This window comes from Rhynchophorus ferrugineus, unplaced genomic scaffold (genome assembly GCF_030347505.1).
Source record: "Rhynchophorus ferrugineus isolate W39M unplaced genomic scaffold, kcgeb_rfMv2 rfM4, whole genome shotgun sequence".
Taxonomy (NCBI): Eukaryota; Metazoa; Arthropoda; class Insecta; order Coleoptera; family Curculionidae; genus Rhynchophorus; species Rhynchophorus ferrugineus.
The window spans coordinates 9,756,148-9,772,188 of record NW_027472583.1 but is presented as its reverse complement, the minus strand read 5'-3'; the positions used below and the strand labels follow the sequence as shown (position 1 = coordinate 9,772,188).

General features: G+C 33.4%; 1 protein-coding gene and 1 long non-coding RNA gene across 9 annotated transcripts in view; one reads left to right on the top strand and one right to left on the bottom strand.

Moving 5' to 3' along the window:
• The window catches only part of LOC143195633 (multiple PDZ domain protein), a 197,867-nt gene that overhangs the window by 113,993 nt on the left and 67,833 nt on the right, over positions 1–16,041 (bottom strand). For 7 of the 8 annotated variants that reach the window (XM_076402925.1, XM_076402926.1, XM_076402928.1 and 4 more), the window contains exons 10-14: positions 13,551–13,721; positions 12,870–13,022; positions 12,580–12,813; positions 11,804–12,043; positions 5,510–6,561 (exon numbers count right to left, since the gene is read on the bottom strand). In XM_076402925.1, coding sequence (XP_076259040.1) covers positions 5,510–6,561; positions 11,804–12,043; positions 12,580–12,813; positions 12,870–13,022; positions 13,551–13,721 — 1,850 coding nt within the window. The remainder of the gene's footprint in view (positions 1–5,509; positions 6,562–11,803; positions 12,044–12,579; positions 12,814–12,869; positions 13,023–13,550; positions 13,722–16,041) is intronic. The other variant, XM_076402927.1, reaches the window with a different exon arrangement.
• LOC143195640 (uncharacterized) lies at positions 8,059–9,921 on the top strand. The gene is made up of 2 exons (XR_013005573.1): positions 8,059–8,439; positions 8,486–9,921. It is a non-coding gene; the product is annotated as an uncharacterized LOC143195640 (long non-coding RNA).

Sequence of the window (16,041 nt, the reverse complement as noted above, 5' to 3'; positions counted from 1 at the left end):
CAACATAATTCCCTTCAAGGGTGATATACTGATTATAACGACCCTCCAACTTTTCGATACCATTTTTGTAGTACTATTTGTCCTTTGCTTCAAAATAGGCCTCAGTTTCGGCGATCACCTATTTATTCGACGAAAATTCCTTCCAAGTGAGCATTTTTTGAGGTCTGAGAACAGGAAATAGTTGCTGGGGGCCAGGTCTGGAGAATACGGTGGATGAAAAAGCAATTCGAAGCCCAATGCATAGATTTTTGTAAACGCTTACACTGACTTGTGACACGGTGCATTTCTTGATGAAGCAGCACATTTTTCAGCGATTTCGTCTTTCAAACTATCCAATAACACTATGTAATAGTCGCTGTTGATGATCCTTCCTTTTTCAAGGTACTCAATGATAATTATTCCATACTCATATAACCTTGCCAGCCGACTGTTGCGTTCTCCCAAGCTTTGGAGCGGGTTCATCTTGTGCTGTCCACTCGAATGACTGTCAATTGGACCTCGGAGTAAAATGATGGAGCCATGTTTCATCCATTCTCACATATTGACGCAAAAATTCGGGTTTATTTCGTTTGATTATCTTCAAATACTGCTCCGAATCATCAACTCGTCGTTGTTTTTGGTAAAAAGTGAGCTCACGCGGCACCCACTTTGCACAGAGCTTTCTCATACTCAAATATTCGTGATATCTTTAGAGTGTCTGCTATTTTATTCAATTTCAATTTATGGTCATTCAAAATAATTTTATGGATTTTTTAAATGTTTTCGCCGTTAACTACCTCTTTTGGGCGTCCACTGCGTTCTCCGTCTTCGGTGCTCATTTCACCACGTCTAAACTTAGTGTACCAATCCTTGATGGTTGATTTTCCTGGGTAAGAGTTCAGAAACTCGGCATCAAGCCAAGTTTTTGCTTCAACTGTATTTTTCTCTTCAAAAAGCAATATTTTATGAACACGGGAAATTTCCTCTTATCCATTTTTTTTTCACAATAACAAAAGTTGCTTCACTCAAAATGATATAATTCACAAACTAATGATCATCATCTATAAATGATAATGATAATCATCTTTTGAGGATTAGGGCTAACTAAAAAACATATGGATTTAATTCTAGTAGCGCCGTCTATGTGTCAGGCCGGGGACCTGGTTTATTCTTCAAGTTCTCCACAGTCAGAGTGGTATTTTACATCAGATTTCGTTACATTACCTTATTAAATATTCCAAGATAAATTCAGCTAAGCTCAGAGGAGTCTAAATATATTTAACCGAGAGGAAGTATAAATCTTCTGGTAGTGAAAGATTGGTTAGGTCCAGAAAAAATATATCAACTGCAAAAGCGAGAGGGGCTTCGTCGTCTGGCACCAGGCACCAGTTTACCGGAGAAAAAGTATCGGATCCAGACTCCGACCCCCTAATTTCCACCATAAAAATATATTAGAGTGTCGCTTTGGGGAAGTGAAGCGGATCAAAATGGCTTAGGCTGCTGTTTATGTTTTCCAAATATAAAAATAGCGGGCACTAGGACGTCTCTTCTCTGTCCGGGGAGATTCCACAATTCCTATCCATAAATCCTTCGTTCAACAACTTGAGGTTTAATAATTTTAACAGCTTTTGGTAAATCTATATAAATAAAAATATAAATATTCGTTTGTGTAAAACTATACAGATATGAAACGTCGACAACTTTTGGAGAAATCCACAATATATGAGATAGAGTCTATTCAAAGTTTTTTTATATATGCGTCATGGAAATTTGTGACGCCAAATATTTGCAATGTTGCCGCATCAACTTTGAGTTTTTGTTCAGTTTGGCTTTGACATACAAAAAAATTCTAGTCTAAATAAAATAATTGAACAAATTTACTGTTACAAATATAATTTATTTTAACATTATATTATATCTAAAAACTACAGTTAATTATACAGCCACAATAGTTTATAGATTAGAGTTAAAACCTCTTATCACTTCTGCTTTCAAAAATTTTGCATACGTTTGACAGCTAGACGCCGTCCGGTTGTCAGATGTACACTAAATTATTCAAAATATTAATTATAATTACTACAGGTTATAAACAGGCAAACGTTATATCATATCGGCCGAAAACAATAGATATTCAGGGTCACAAAATGATTGCGGCTTTAATAGATAATTTCGAAAAGGAACGAGGTAATGAAGGCCCCATTTTGCCCGTAAATTCCATTAGAGAGGTAATTATTGATGATATTAAATACTTAAGTTGCTGTAATTTTCGATGAAATTTTTTTAGAGGGTTGTTGCTATACTGAATATTAGTGTAGGTACAACAATACGTTAGATTCAACCGAGAAAACTTGACCATCTTGATACTGACTCTATTCGAAATCAAATATACGAAATGTATAAGAACATTGAGTAAACAAACCATTTTGTCGATATAAACATAATTTCATAAAATTACTGGAAAGTATATAAAAAAGACTTAGGGACATACAGCTTTTCGGGGGATATAAGACATCCCTTCATACACTCTTACAGGGTATAGGATTTAAATGGTGAAAAGGTAACCCTCGAAGAGGTCTAATAGAACTTCCAGAAATGAACCATAACATGTTTTTGTTATGGCTTGAAAATTAACAAACCTGGAGGAACCATCAGTTATTATTTTGAACTCGATAAGGCATACAGAGGAACTAATTGATAAATGGTGGATCGTGAACATGTTTTAGAGAATTTAATTTTAGGAAATTAACAGTTTAGTGATTGACTTGGACTGTGACTTGGAAAGTTAAAGTGACTAAAGGAAATTTTCAATATATATGATTATGCTGGAAATTCCTGAGACAGAGTGATGACGAGTGATGGAAACAACTAAAGGTATGCACATAATTAGTAGAAACAACTGTAGAAAATGGAATTATAGTTAAAGATTTGTGTGCAGAGAAAAGATTGTAATTGTTCAGAATTAAACATGAGCATTAGATTAAAATGTATGAGGAAAGAATGAACAATAATTATTTTGTAGGTATGGTAAATGCATTAGGTGAACATGCATTACAAGACAAGTAAACACATCATGGAAGGAAACAAGAACTAATCATAAAAGGTAAATATGCTCTCGAATAAAAATAAAATACATTGCTTTGATATATAATTGTTAATTAGATGGATTAGGCCTCCAGTAGGCCATACCACTACTTAAAAATGTGTGTTTAGAACTCTACCTCATGGGTGGTGTGGAAAATAGTTCGATGTAAATATAATAAAACAACTCTAACGTATACAATATTATACCTTTGTTTTTAATTGTAGTTTTAAGTCCTTCGATAATATATGCATCAGATGTACTATAATGTTAAAATAAATTATATTTGAAAACAGTATTTTTGTTTAATTATTTTATTTAGTTAGATGCCAAACTGAACTAAAGCTCAGAGTTGGTGCGGCATAATTGCAAAGTTTGAGTAGACTATATATAGTCTGTTCAACGTTATTTTGTATATACGTCGCAATGTTGCCGCATCAACTCAACAACCGAGTTTTAGTTCAGTTTAGATTTGATATACAAAAAATTCCAATCTAAATAAAATAATTGAAGAAAAATGTTATCAAATATAACTTATTTTAACATTATAGTACATCTAAAAACTACATTTAATTATTCAGCCACAATAGTGCCAGGAATCTATTTTAATTCATTATTGGATGATGTTATATGTTGATTTTTTTATTAATTTGCAAAATTATGTAAAATAATCAAATATTACCAAAATACTCAATCGTATTTAATATCAACAAATGTTAGTATTTTCAATGCAATGGATTATCTGGAGCATCGTCATGAGAACATGTCATGAGAATATATCAGGTTACAAAATGGTTTTTTGTATTTGCAAAATGTTTCACTGAACTAATATTTAAATAAAATACTTTACTAAAATGATGCTTCAAAATTTCTCGCTGTACATACTCCCTCTTAATACACCCCCTGGCGATTTAGACGCGAAAAACTCGATTAAAACTTTATATATGTCTCTGTGACTGTGAAATAATTTACAATAAGTATATTAGGAAATACGGCTATTATTTCAATAAAATATCTTGAACATATTTATAGTTAAATATCTGTGCTGGATTTCTATTAATGATCCTATTATTTCCGTAAAAGGATTAACCTACAAACGTTGCCTATAAGGCTTCCTTTATTATTTTTATCCCCTCAATATGTGCATAGATACAGAGGATAAAGTGTGGATTTTCGTAAGTAAAGATATCTTTTTCATATCTCTGCCTAAAGCTGTAAAAAATATAAGTGGCAATCAATAAGATCCAAAAATTGGTTAGACACCAATAGCTCCATATATGCTCGTGTCAATTTTGTGTTATGGCGAAATGAGAAAAACCTAATGATATTACTTGATGGATACCCCATTCATCTAGCGGTATCAGTTACACCTGAGCATTCATATTTATAGTAGGTTAAATTGGAATTATCATGACAAAAAACAAAGCAGATCAGGATCGGCTCAACTCAGAACCTGATTTATCTTATTATTTTATTTAGTCAATTTGGACATATGGTATGTAAATAAGGGGTTGCACTAAAACATCAAACAAACTACTAATACAACGCTGCCAAAACAACGTACTTTGTTTTGGCAGCGTTGGATGATCAACGAAGAACTACACGAAGACCTAAAAATTAATTGTAAATTCGAAGTTATCCAAAATTTCGCCTTTAGGCATGAAATAAGGTTACTAAATCACAGCAACATGGAAGCAATACAATTATTGGACAACACGCAGGAAATCCCAAACTTTAAGCGAACCAAACCACACAAATTTATATAGTATAGCAGGTCAATTGAAAAGTCTTCGGCCTGACACATAGATGACGCTACTAGAATTAAATCCACATGTTTTTTAGTTAGCCCTAACCCTCAAAAAATACGTGTATAAATTTGATAGCTATTGGATCATTAGTTTGTGAATCAGAGCATTTTGAGTGCAGCAACTTTTGTTATTCTGAAAAAAAATGGATGAAAAAGAATTTCGCGTGTTGGTAAAATATTGCTTCTTGAAAAAAAATCCATGAATTGGCTTTCTCATCCACCGTATTCTCCAGATCTGGCGTCCAGCGACTATTTCCTATTCTCAGATCTCAAAAGGATGCTCGCTGAGAAGAAATTGTCGAAATGAATAGGTGATCGGCGAAACTGAGACCTATTTCGAAGCATAGGACAAATCGTACTACAAAAATGGCATCGAAAAGTTGGAGGGTCACTATAATCAGTGTATCATCCACTTGAAGAGAATTATGTTGAATAAAAAAACGAATTTTACCAAAAAAATGTGTTTTACTATGGTAGGCCGGGGACTTTTCAATTAACTTGTTATAAGTATTACTCTTAACTTTAGCTTAGGTAGTTTAATTTTACATTAATCTGGTAATCTCTAATGTAAGATGTAATTAATTTTTAAAAAAATATTTACAAATTTAAACTCGATTAAAACCCAATTATACTAAGAAACTCACCTCTCATTTTTTGGATATCCCGCCATAAAAGCAGACTTCCTTCGGTTAAGATCGGGTCCCGGGTCGTACGTCATCGTCACGAACGATCGATCGATGACATCCGGCGCCGAGCGACTCTTGAACGGTAAAAATATCTCGTTGAAGATCTGCGAATCGGTCATTTCCACGCACTCTCGTTCGCCGCGCTCGTCGGCCATACCCTTGTAAGCGTCCAGGCAGTTTTCGTAGTCGTTGTAGTACTCCCGCAGCTTGTACGTCAGCTTCATAGGGACTGGGATCTCGGTTGTCTCCAGGACGTTCGGCTCGCTCATGCTCTTACAGACCTCCTTCTCGCTGGGATACTGGACGAGAAAAAACTCGTCGCTCTCGCAGATAGTGTCGATATTCCGATCATCGTACGACTTGAGACCGTCCATTTTCAGGTCGTTGGTGTTCGAAAATACATTTTTCGGTATACAGGGCGTCGAGGAAGACGGATGGTGCGCCACCAGGTCAGATACTATTAAGTCGACGTTAGAATTCGTCGGAGTCACGTCATCCAACTCGATAACCTCTTCCTCCGCCACAGCTAAATTCACTTCTTTCTCTTTAACGTTATCCTCGGACAAGGAGTCGTCCATACAAGTCTCGTATCCGTCCTTATCGGACAACGATGGTCTCTCGCTCTGAGTCAAACTCTCCATTTTCTCCAGAACCGGTTGGTTCTGATTTTTCAGTATCAACTGAATGTTGTTACAGTCTCCGTTAGTTCCGCTGTGGTCCAGGCAGTTGTCGTTGGTGCTCTTGAAGCTAATATCAATGTCGCTGTCGCCTATACTGTCCTTGTTCAGATCCTTGATGTTCAGGTAGTTATTTTCCAGGAGATCGACGATTGGGACGTGGTTCTGGATGCGGTACCTTTTCTGGCCCAGGTCCTCGACTTGAGACGTCGACGGCGAGTGATTGAAGGACTTGTCGTCTTCGATGAATATCGGCACGGTGATCAAGTCCTCCTGAAAGTCCTCTATGCACTCTTGGAAATCCTCCAAGCAGGTGTGATCATCATCAGTGCCCTAGAATAAAAAAAAGATTTTTGTATACTCTATATACCGTTTTAATGTAATATGTTTAATGTTTAATATTTTAATGTCTCAATCAAACTAAGTAAATAAAGATCTCTTTTTCAGACAGGAGTAAATAAGGATTCCGGAGGAAAGTAATGTACGATGGCCATGGAATACAAATGGCTCTATTATTATACTAATGAAGATTGAGGCATAGCATGTTCTATTTAGGTGCGCACTATAAACTAATTGAAAAATATATCACGATGAAGGAAAGAAAAACTGCAACACAATTTTACAGTCGTATAATGGATGGGAATTAATTTTGAAGGATTTTTTTGTACGCTCAAGGTTATATTGATAAACCAATATCTTTGATTTTAGGTCAGGTTCAGAGTTGAGTTAATTTCGACTGAACAATACAGTTGATTGTTTTGGAAATCTATGAAAAATCTACGGAAAACTAATATATTGCAATCGTTTGCGAGACCTATAATATTTTTCGGATCCTATTCTCCTTATCATTATATTCAACGTCGATTCTAACGATGGCTTTCACTTAAGCACTCGGCACTATCAACACCATATAATTTTCGATTAACTAGCATTACATTTGTTCCTGTTCGAAAGTAAAATATTACAAACATTGCCTTATAGAATGTTTATTTTAAAGAAAAATTACTTTTGACTGAACGAGTGATGCTATTATATCTGGAATATTTCCTGAAATTTTATCTCTCATTATAGTATGGCTTGGCTCTGTACCCAAAGTCTTTTACTAAATTTGTTCCTTCAGCTATAATTATTTGTAAGTGAGCTGGAGTGGTTGTACAAGCCTGTAGATTGTACAAAACTCACTTATGCTAAATATATGCAACAATAAACTCATCTCTTAGGAAAAACCGAAATTATTTTTCCTCAATCTTATATTTATCTTAAATATCTAGCTATCAGCATGCTATACGGTATAAATAATAGTGGAAAGAGACAATGCTTGCCAAATTTGACGGGTGAAACAAGAGGCCGATATTTTTATCAGGTTTTTATGCAATCTGTCTTATGTAGGGACAATTTTTCGTGCAGTGTTCAGGTCAAACGCATCAGTTATAATTGATTTTGAAGCTAATTTCGTTCGACTTTGGATGAATGAACATCACTGAACGATTTTCGGTTAGTCAAAACGTTCTTTATTCACAGCAATGGAGCACATTCAATGTTTCCAACAGTACTGACTTAATAATAACTTTAATGAAAAAATAAAAATAATAAATAATAATTTTAGAAAAAATAGCTTATTAGAATATCCTTCAGTTAAATGTAAAACTAAAAGACAGAAATTTGACGCGAATCTGATTCCCGAACTGTACAACATTGCCAAATTTAACCCCTTAACATTAATTCTCGGTCATCCATTTCCTGGAAACAGCTGGAATAAATCAAAGTAGTTAATATTATAATTTCTAATTATAATGAGAATTATTCATATTATAAATAAAAACAATTCAGCTGAGTTTATTTAAACACCTTTATTTTTTGCAGATACATCCCATTTAGTTTTGATTCTATACATACGTGTGCTCATTAATGTTAACAAAATCTGATAAATAAAAATAGTTTGATTTATTGGCCACAGAGTAAATGGTCATGCAATTTTACTTCGCTTTACATTAAAGGTAAATTATATTCACTAACCTTAGCTATAACAATAAAATGTCACAGTACAGCCATGACTAAAACATATTTTCTGAATTAGGAACTATTTTGTTATTTATTAGTCTTGATCTTCAGTTTTTGAGGGATATATGGGTGGACTAGAATTCGATTAGCAGTAACAGTATTTAATCAAGGCTCCACTACATTATTGTGATTTCTTCTTCACATTATAGTGTATTCAAAACTCAAAATTACGCCTAACGATGAATAACCATCTCAGTCAAAAAAACTCAGGTGTTAAACAGAATAGTGGTCTCTAAGATGGCCATTCCACAGTAGGCAGGTTTTAAAAAATTAATTAAATCCTAGTTGGCCAAAAAGAGACTCTAAAATATAATAAATTAATAAAATTTTAAAAATATGAATATATTGGGTTTACAAATAATTCTTCATTATTTTTTAATTAAGATTTGTTTTCATTTTTTCATCATTTTTTTTTGGTGCCATTGAGTGAAATATGTTTAATCTTTTGATCTAATTGATAATTAAATTTAAATTCGTGTTTTCAAATAACACGAAGTCTTATTTAGAGAATTTATGTGTCGTCGTTGGAAACCAAAGACAAATCAAGGAGGACAATGGTTGTTTTATAAGATGGGTGAGGCGACGCTTATTCCCCTATAAGTTTTAACAAATTTTGCTACATAATAACGTTCACGTACAAATTATAAAGTTCAAAAAATAGTTAGTGGTTAATTCGTAGTCTACAATGATCCCCCACGCTGATTTCTTCCAGTTTAAGCTTTTAGAAATAATAATGACAACCTCTCTATTAACATTGTCTTTGCCATATTTTTATAAACAGGAAAATCGATTAATTTCAGTTTCAGATTTATTCAAGTTATAGAAAGAGAAGTTAAAATATTTAAAATCAACATCTCATCTTTTACATCACATAATTTTCACAAAATTTACAGATGGACTGTATATGTAATTGAGGATTTCTCCAACAGTCTTAATATATAGGATTTTATTATTTGTGGCTTGAACATTTCAGAGAAAATGTCATGTTGGTCATTACTACATGAGCATCAAATTTTATTAATACTAAATTCTTAACTATTGGATGGTTTTAATCTCAGATCCGTTCAGTTTTACATTAATAAATCTCAAAAAAATCCTTGAATATATATATATATATATATATATATATATATATATATATATATATATATAGTATAATAAATTGGAATGATTCACAACCAAAATGTTCTATTCAATTTTAAGCTGATATGTTGAAACTATATCCCTTTTAACATTTATTAAACCACACCATTTGCAGTCTATATAAAAAAGTAAAATAACACATGGACAGCACAGTATATATCACTAAGAATTAACAAAAAAAAAACATTTAGTTATACAACCTGTGTATATGTTACCCTTCATTTATTCCTTTACATATTTTGTGCCAATATATCATATCCCCATCATACGAACTACATTAACAAATATAACAATTGATGTTTTTTTTGGTCAGTGGAGAATATTTGAAATTGTTCTTCTCGTCACAGTACACTATTGATCTAACCTAAGTTGTAGCACCAGCGAACTTAATTTTATGTGATTCACATTCAGACACGAATAAAGCCATTAGGTATGTAAAAGTGCCTTATATTCTATTGCCTTCTAGAGAGTCGCGAGTTGTTATTCAATTCTGAAAAAGAAATAAATGTCAGGAAAAATGTTATGATACATTATTTGTATGATATCATGCATTAAAATTAACAGAGAAAATAGAACGTTAGTTTCAGTCCTATAATGTGATAACAATGATATAATGTGATATAACAAGAAATAATCATAATATTATTAGTACAAGATGATAAAATGTTATAAGAAAACTACATGCATGCTTCAAAAAATCTCTCCAAGCTGTTTCAGTTTTAATTTAGTTTATATACCAATACCTCCAAATGTTTTAATTTCTCATCGATGCTGCCAAACTTTTATACCATAAAGATCATTTCAAAACATTCGAAACCAAGTACCACATGTTTTTATCGATGAAGTATGTTCATTGTCTCATTCAACATCACTTAATCACTTTCAGTAATAACTTTCTTTAAATTAAGTAGTAAAACATTTTAAAACTAAGAATAAATATAGAATCCCCACTAACCCAATAAAAAATCGGTGATCAAAGATAGTGATAATTTCGCAGAGAAATCGAAAAACTACATCTAGAGTTCACTGTTCTTCTGCTAACAAAGCATATATATTTTTATTTTACATGGTAACAATCTGTTAAGTGCTATTTGAAGATTTTTCTTCACGTAATAATTATAGATGTTAAAATTTCAAAAGTAGTCAAAATTTTCACTCATTCCAACTATCAGCCACTCTGCGCGAAGGAAGAGACATCAAAAAATTTTGAGGAAGTGTATCGAACTTTTGGTGAGGGTGATGATATATTTTGCATGGAAAAATAGAGTTAGAATGAAAAAATATCGATATTGCTAAAAATAAGTATCGATTTTTTTTTAAAATATCATACTCTATATCGACATTTTTCTCGACGGCCTATATCGCTATATAGAGGCCTAATTTACAAATTATAGTAGTTTTAGTGAAGTAATTTTTGTTTAAAATACTTCATAACAAAAATTTGGTGTATTTATAACACATTGTTTTTGACTGTTCAAACTTTTTTGACTTTTTTCAGTGACACTAGAACAATTTATCAATGTAAATCAGTGATTGCCATCTATTGAGTGCAATTAGCATAAATACCTGATGATGCCTGAATGCCACTACATAGTTAGAAGTTAGAAGAGCATTACAATGAACTGCAATACTCTTTAAAGAGAGTATATTGATGAAAGAAGTTGTTAAATAAGATTAATTTGACCTTTAAAGTTATTGCGAAAACGTGTGTACATAGTTAGTCACTCACGAATGAATTCTGCAAGTATAGTGGTGAGATATTTAAATATTTCCATGTAAGGTTTCACAAATATTAGGAATATAGGAATTTTTCACATGAACATAATTGCAGCATTTTAATTATTAAATAATTCGTTCAAAATTAATTAATCGTCACTTGTTAAAGGTCATTTCCACTAAATCAATTCTATACTTTTCTTTGAGTCTAAATAAACTAGTGTTAATGGCTTGTCATCATCATCATTTCTTGTTAATAGAGTTTTACAGAATCTCGATCTCGTTCTATTTTCTCTATACTTAGCATATATGTATCACATACAACTTACCAGCAATAAAAATCCTACGTCATCGGACCACTGGCGCAAGATTTTCCGCACAAACTAGAAAAATAATTTTCCGTCAGGGTCGCCAACTATAAAAACCGCTCGCAAAAACACAAAAACCCGGCCTCTCTACACCGAACGCGTCTGTCTTGCAAGTTCATGCGTTTTTTGTCTGTGTATGTCTCTATCTCTCTCTCTTTCTCTTACAGTCAAACAGAACACCAATGAACTGAACTGAAACGCACAAACTTCGACGTTTCGAGCTGCGCAACGTTTTCCTTATATAGGACCTAGTTAGTACCGCCCCTTTCCCCCTCCCCGCCACTCACCTGGCTCGCGTCAGAGACGGCATCGGTCCCGTTGAGAGGCTTGGCCACGGCTATCTTGACCACGCCCTTGGGCGCGCCCTTCAACACTTGGACGGCTACATCGAGGGCGGAGCGTTCCACATTCACGTCGTTGACGGCCAATAGACGGTCTCCCGGTATGAGACGCCCGTCGACTTGAGCCACGCCCCCTGGTACTAACGATCGTATCACTATCACAGTCTCGTTGGGATTGAGTGGATCCTGAAATGCATACGAAACATTGATGTTTCAGATTTCATTGTATAAAGGTAGTTAAGTAGATACATTAATTCCACTTTAAACAAAGTTTTCGTTATTTGCGCTTTTGAAATTTGTAGCATAAAAACATCAGTGTTCTCAACTGCAAATATAATATTTTTCAAGCCTAGTATCTTTTGTTTTAATGTAATAACATTGCATACCCGTGTTATTTATAAAAAACTACCTTATTTATATAACAGCCGAGGCTGTTTTGATCTATTTATTCAATTATGTAACATATTGTGTATTATTGGTAACTATACAAAGCATCTCCATCAAAAAAAGTCAAGTAACATTAAATAGTATTCACAATAACTATTAAAACAAAAGATCGATTGTTATGAAACTGGAAAGATATGTTTGGCTAAATTTTCGTAATGAATACTATTGCCATTATTATTTAAAAAAATATTCACATCTTCAACTAATATAATATACCTAAGGTAGTGGGGTTGGTAATATTGATATACCGCTTCATACACTTCACACGAAATTACCTGATAATCCAATATTGAAAATCCTAAACCATGATCACCTTTGAGCAACTCGACCACTGTCACATCCTCGCACCACATGGGTAAACCGGCTATGAATTCCAGTGATCTGGATTTGCTGTTGGTACAAGCCTCGCTGCCCACGCTGGACGCTATCGAGGTCTCCGATTTCGCCTTGACCAGGCGATTTTGTTCCCCAGCCTGGATCAGGGTTTGCAGACTACCGGCCAAGATCTTCTAAAAATAAATTAGAACAGCTAATGTTTAGTATGATTATCGTCCAATGCACTTACGCGAGCTTGGAAGGCGTCCGGGTGTTGGGAAGTGTCGATTATCCTAATAGGAACAGGATACCGGGCGCAGACCAAGCTGACGAAATTGGGCAGTTGTTTCAGTATGGCTACCACTTCAAGATGATTTAATCCGAGAAGCTGGATGCCATTCACCTAAAATAGAATATATGTTATAGTACTATGATTACCAATTGAGAAAATAAATAATTTTTTGCATTTCCTAATAGATGTTGTATATTAACTTATTCAATGAAGAGCTAATACAACGTGGGGCAAAATGTCCGCTACCATTGACGCAATTCCAGCCGAGTGGCAATAATAGAACGATTATTTTCAATAAATATTGTCGCTATTTCTGCTACTTCTTGTAGCGTATATTTATCCATAATAAAATTTGGACGTCTACACAACACAATGGTTAAAACGAAACTGAACAAAACGTTACATAACCAAGATGGCGTGCAATCAAAATGGTAGCGGAACTTTTGCCCCACCCCATATAAGCGTTTGATAGATAACATTTATTCAATCTAAATCAAAATGAAATCGAGCCGTCCTTGAAAATAAATGATTAAGAGCAATGAAATATATCATCTACAACTATAACAACATAATATTTTCTTGGCCTATTTATAAACACGACCTGAAGAGCTGGTTTCACAATTCAATTTATATTTATACCTCTAATAACTCATCTCCTGATTGAAGAACCCGATTGCTACCAACTGGTCCATCTGGCAGTATGTTTCTGATATAATGGTGAGGTCGTACTTCTTTTCCATCCTCCACGTCCACGGTACCTTCCAGACTTATTCCCAATCCACTATTGTCCGGCTTTTCCATTTGAGCAATCTGTTATAAAGCACATTTTAGTTTCTGCAAGTTTTTTATTTCTATACATATTGCTATTTTTAGCACATTCAAATAAGTTTCATTTATACATAGCAATCTATAATTACCACAAAACGAAAAAATGAATATGAGTTTTCCATTATTCCGAATATGTTCAGAGTAGCTATAAGAAAATTTTGATTTTTTAATATTTTTTAAATAATTGAAAGTAAAAAAAATCTTGTTCCATCGAACAGCCGTAATTTGGAGACATTTTTTTTACAGTAATATAGAAGAATGTATAAAGAAGGTTTACAACAAATTTCTAGTAAATCAGTCAACTTTCAAGAAAAACGAGTTTAAAGTTTCGTTTTTATATATTGCCTCACTAAAACAGTTAAATCCTCGAAAACAATTTATATTTTCTTAATAAAACACTGTTAAGAATTATTCTTAAACAGTCAGGCTTTGAAAATATGGAAGAAAATAGATTTTTTTCAAATTTCTATATTCTTAAAATAAAACTTAACAACGATATCAATATCTTCTTTCTACTCAGATACCATAAAAGTGTTTTGATCAAAGTAGCTGTGAGCAAGATGAGTATTTGATAACACTGATATTGTTTTAACAAAATACACATGATACTGATGAGCACAAACATGTGTGATATTGTACAAACACATGTTTTATTTTGGATAGCGTTCAATGATGGTAATAATTTTTCTTTTATTGTTTAAAAACATGACTAACTCTATTTTTAATGAGTGTTCCTGTCCTCAAAAACAACAAAATTATCATCTGCTTAAAGCCTTGATGAAGCAAGATATTGAATTATTTGCCTTGGTTGTGGTGATTTCCCTTGGTTGTGGCAACCAATGTATTTTGTAACTAGTCTGGTAGCCTGACGATAACATCACCCCATTTATAATAGTAAGCAGAAGTAAGTAGTAAGTATATAAGTAGTAAGTATATAAGTAGTAAGTAAGTAGGCAGAAGTTTGCCATAGTAACAATTGTTGTCCTGAATGTAATCTAAAGCCGCAGCAATTAGTTTCAATAGTGCAGGGAATTATTTCAAATACTCCAGTAATTTGGATGAGAAATTGTTATCCTTAGTTTGGGTCCAATGATTCAGAAAGTTGAATCTGTCACCCTTTTGCTATCACCCGATTCGTAAATATTTCTGGAGTAGAAAAGATATCTAAACGTGGCTTTCTTTCTTAGATGGAGACCTGCGCTATTAAATTAAAATGTTCAATTCTCACGATATTCAAACACAGTTCTATTAAACCTTTTGATAGCATATAATCACCTAGTTAAGAATTTTATTGATATCGGATTCGAACTACGACAATATTCGACTTTCTAAACTTTTTAAAACTTTGAGAAGTATTTATGTTTGTCCAAGGTAACTTTCTACAAGTCTTTTTCTATGATTTACTAAATAGATTATAATTTTAATCTCCCTTATAAAATCATTAAGAAACAACACATATATTATAAAGCTATCGAGCGTAACTAAACGTATTTATATTCGACTGTATTTAAAATACTAGCTACAAAATTCATCAGCATTAGGTATTTCAATTAAAAATTACAAATAACATTTTTTAACATACTGAAGTACAAATACAAAATATATAGTTGTGTTTCAATTGCGTATTTTAATTACAATTAATTCATATATTACCCAACTTGTCCCTGACATAGACAGACAGCAGATGCAACAGCTTCGAAAATACATAAATAGGAGCCTAACATAGTAGCACCAACAGTAGCATATTGTGGAGAAACAAATAGATCACCCCGAGAGTCGGTCATGGTCTGATGATAATGATGAAAATACATCATAGCTCACAACTGGAAAGTCTCTTCTCACTAAACATTGCTCCTTTCGACTACGAGGAACGCCATCATAGCCTATTCGTATACCCCGTATTTTAACAGGTGTTTCAATGAGCTTTGTTTTAAACATTGAACAGAATTCTGAAAATTGTATAAATAGCACCAACTATGCGCTCCCTTGACCAGGTATTTAAATATGCATGCACGTTCGTTGATACTTGGATACAAACTGTGTCATTTGTGTGAAGACTATGTGTTTAATCATTCCCCATTTTATCATTCGTCGCATTTTATCCCCCATTACTCCTTCCTTGGGTACACTGTACTGAGAAAGTATGCTGAAAAGTGGTTTTCAAGGGGTTGAAATGTTAACGTATTCCATCTAGCTTTAGGCATCTGCACTGTCCTTATCTGAGGTGTATTGTTCATCCCCAGATATATCTGGTTTCACACCTAATGTTTTACACACTGTTACAGAGCATCCGTGTTTCGAG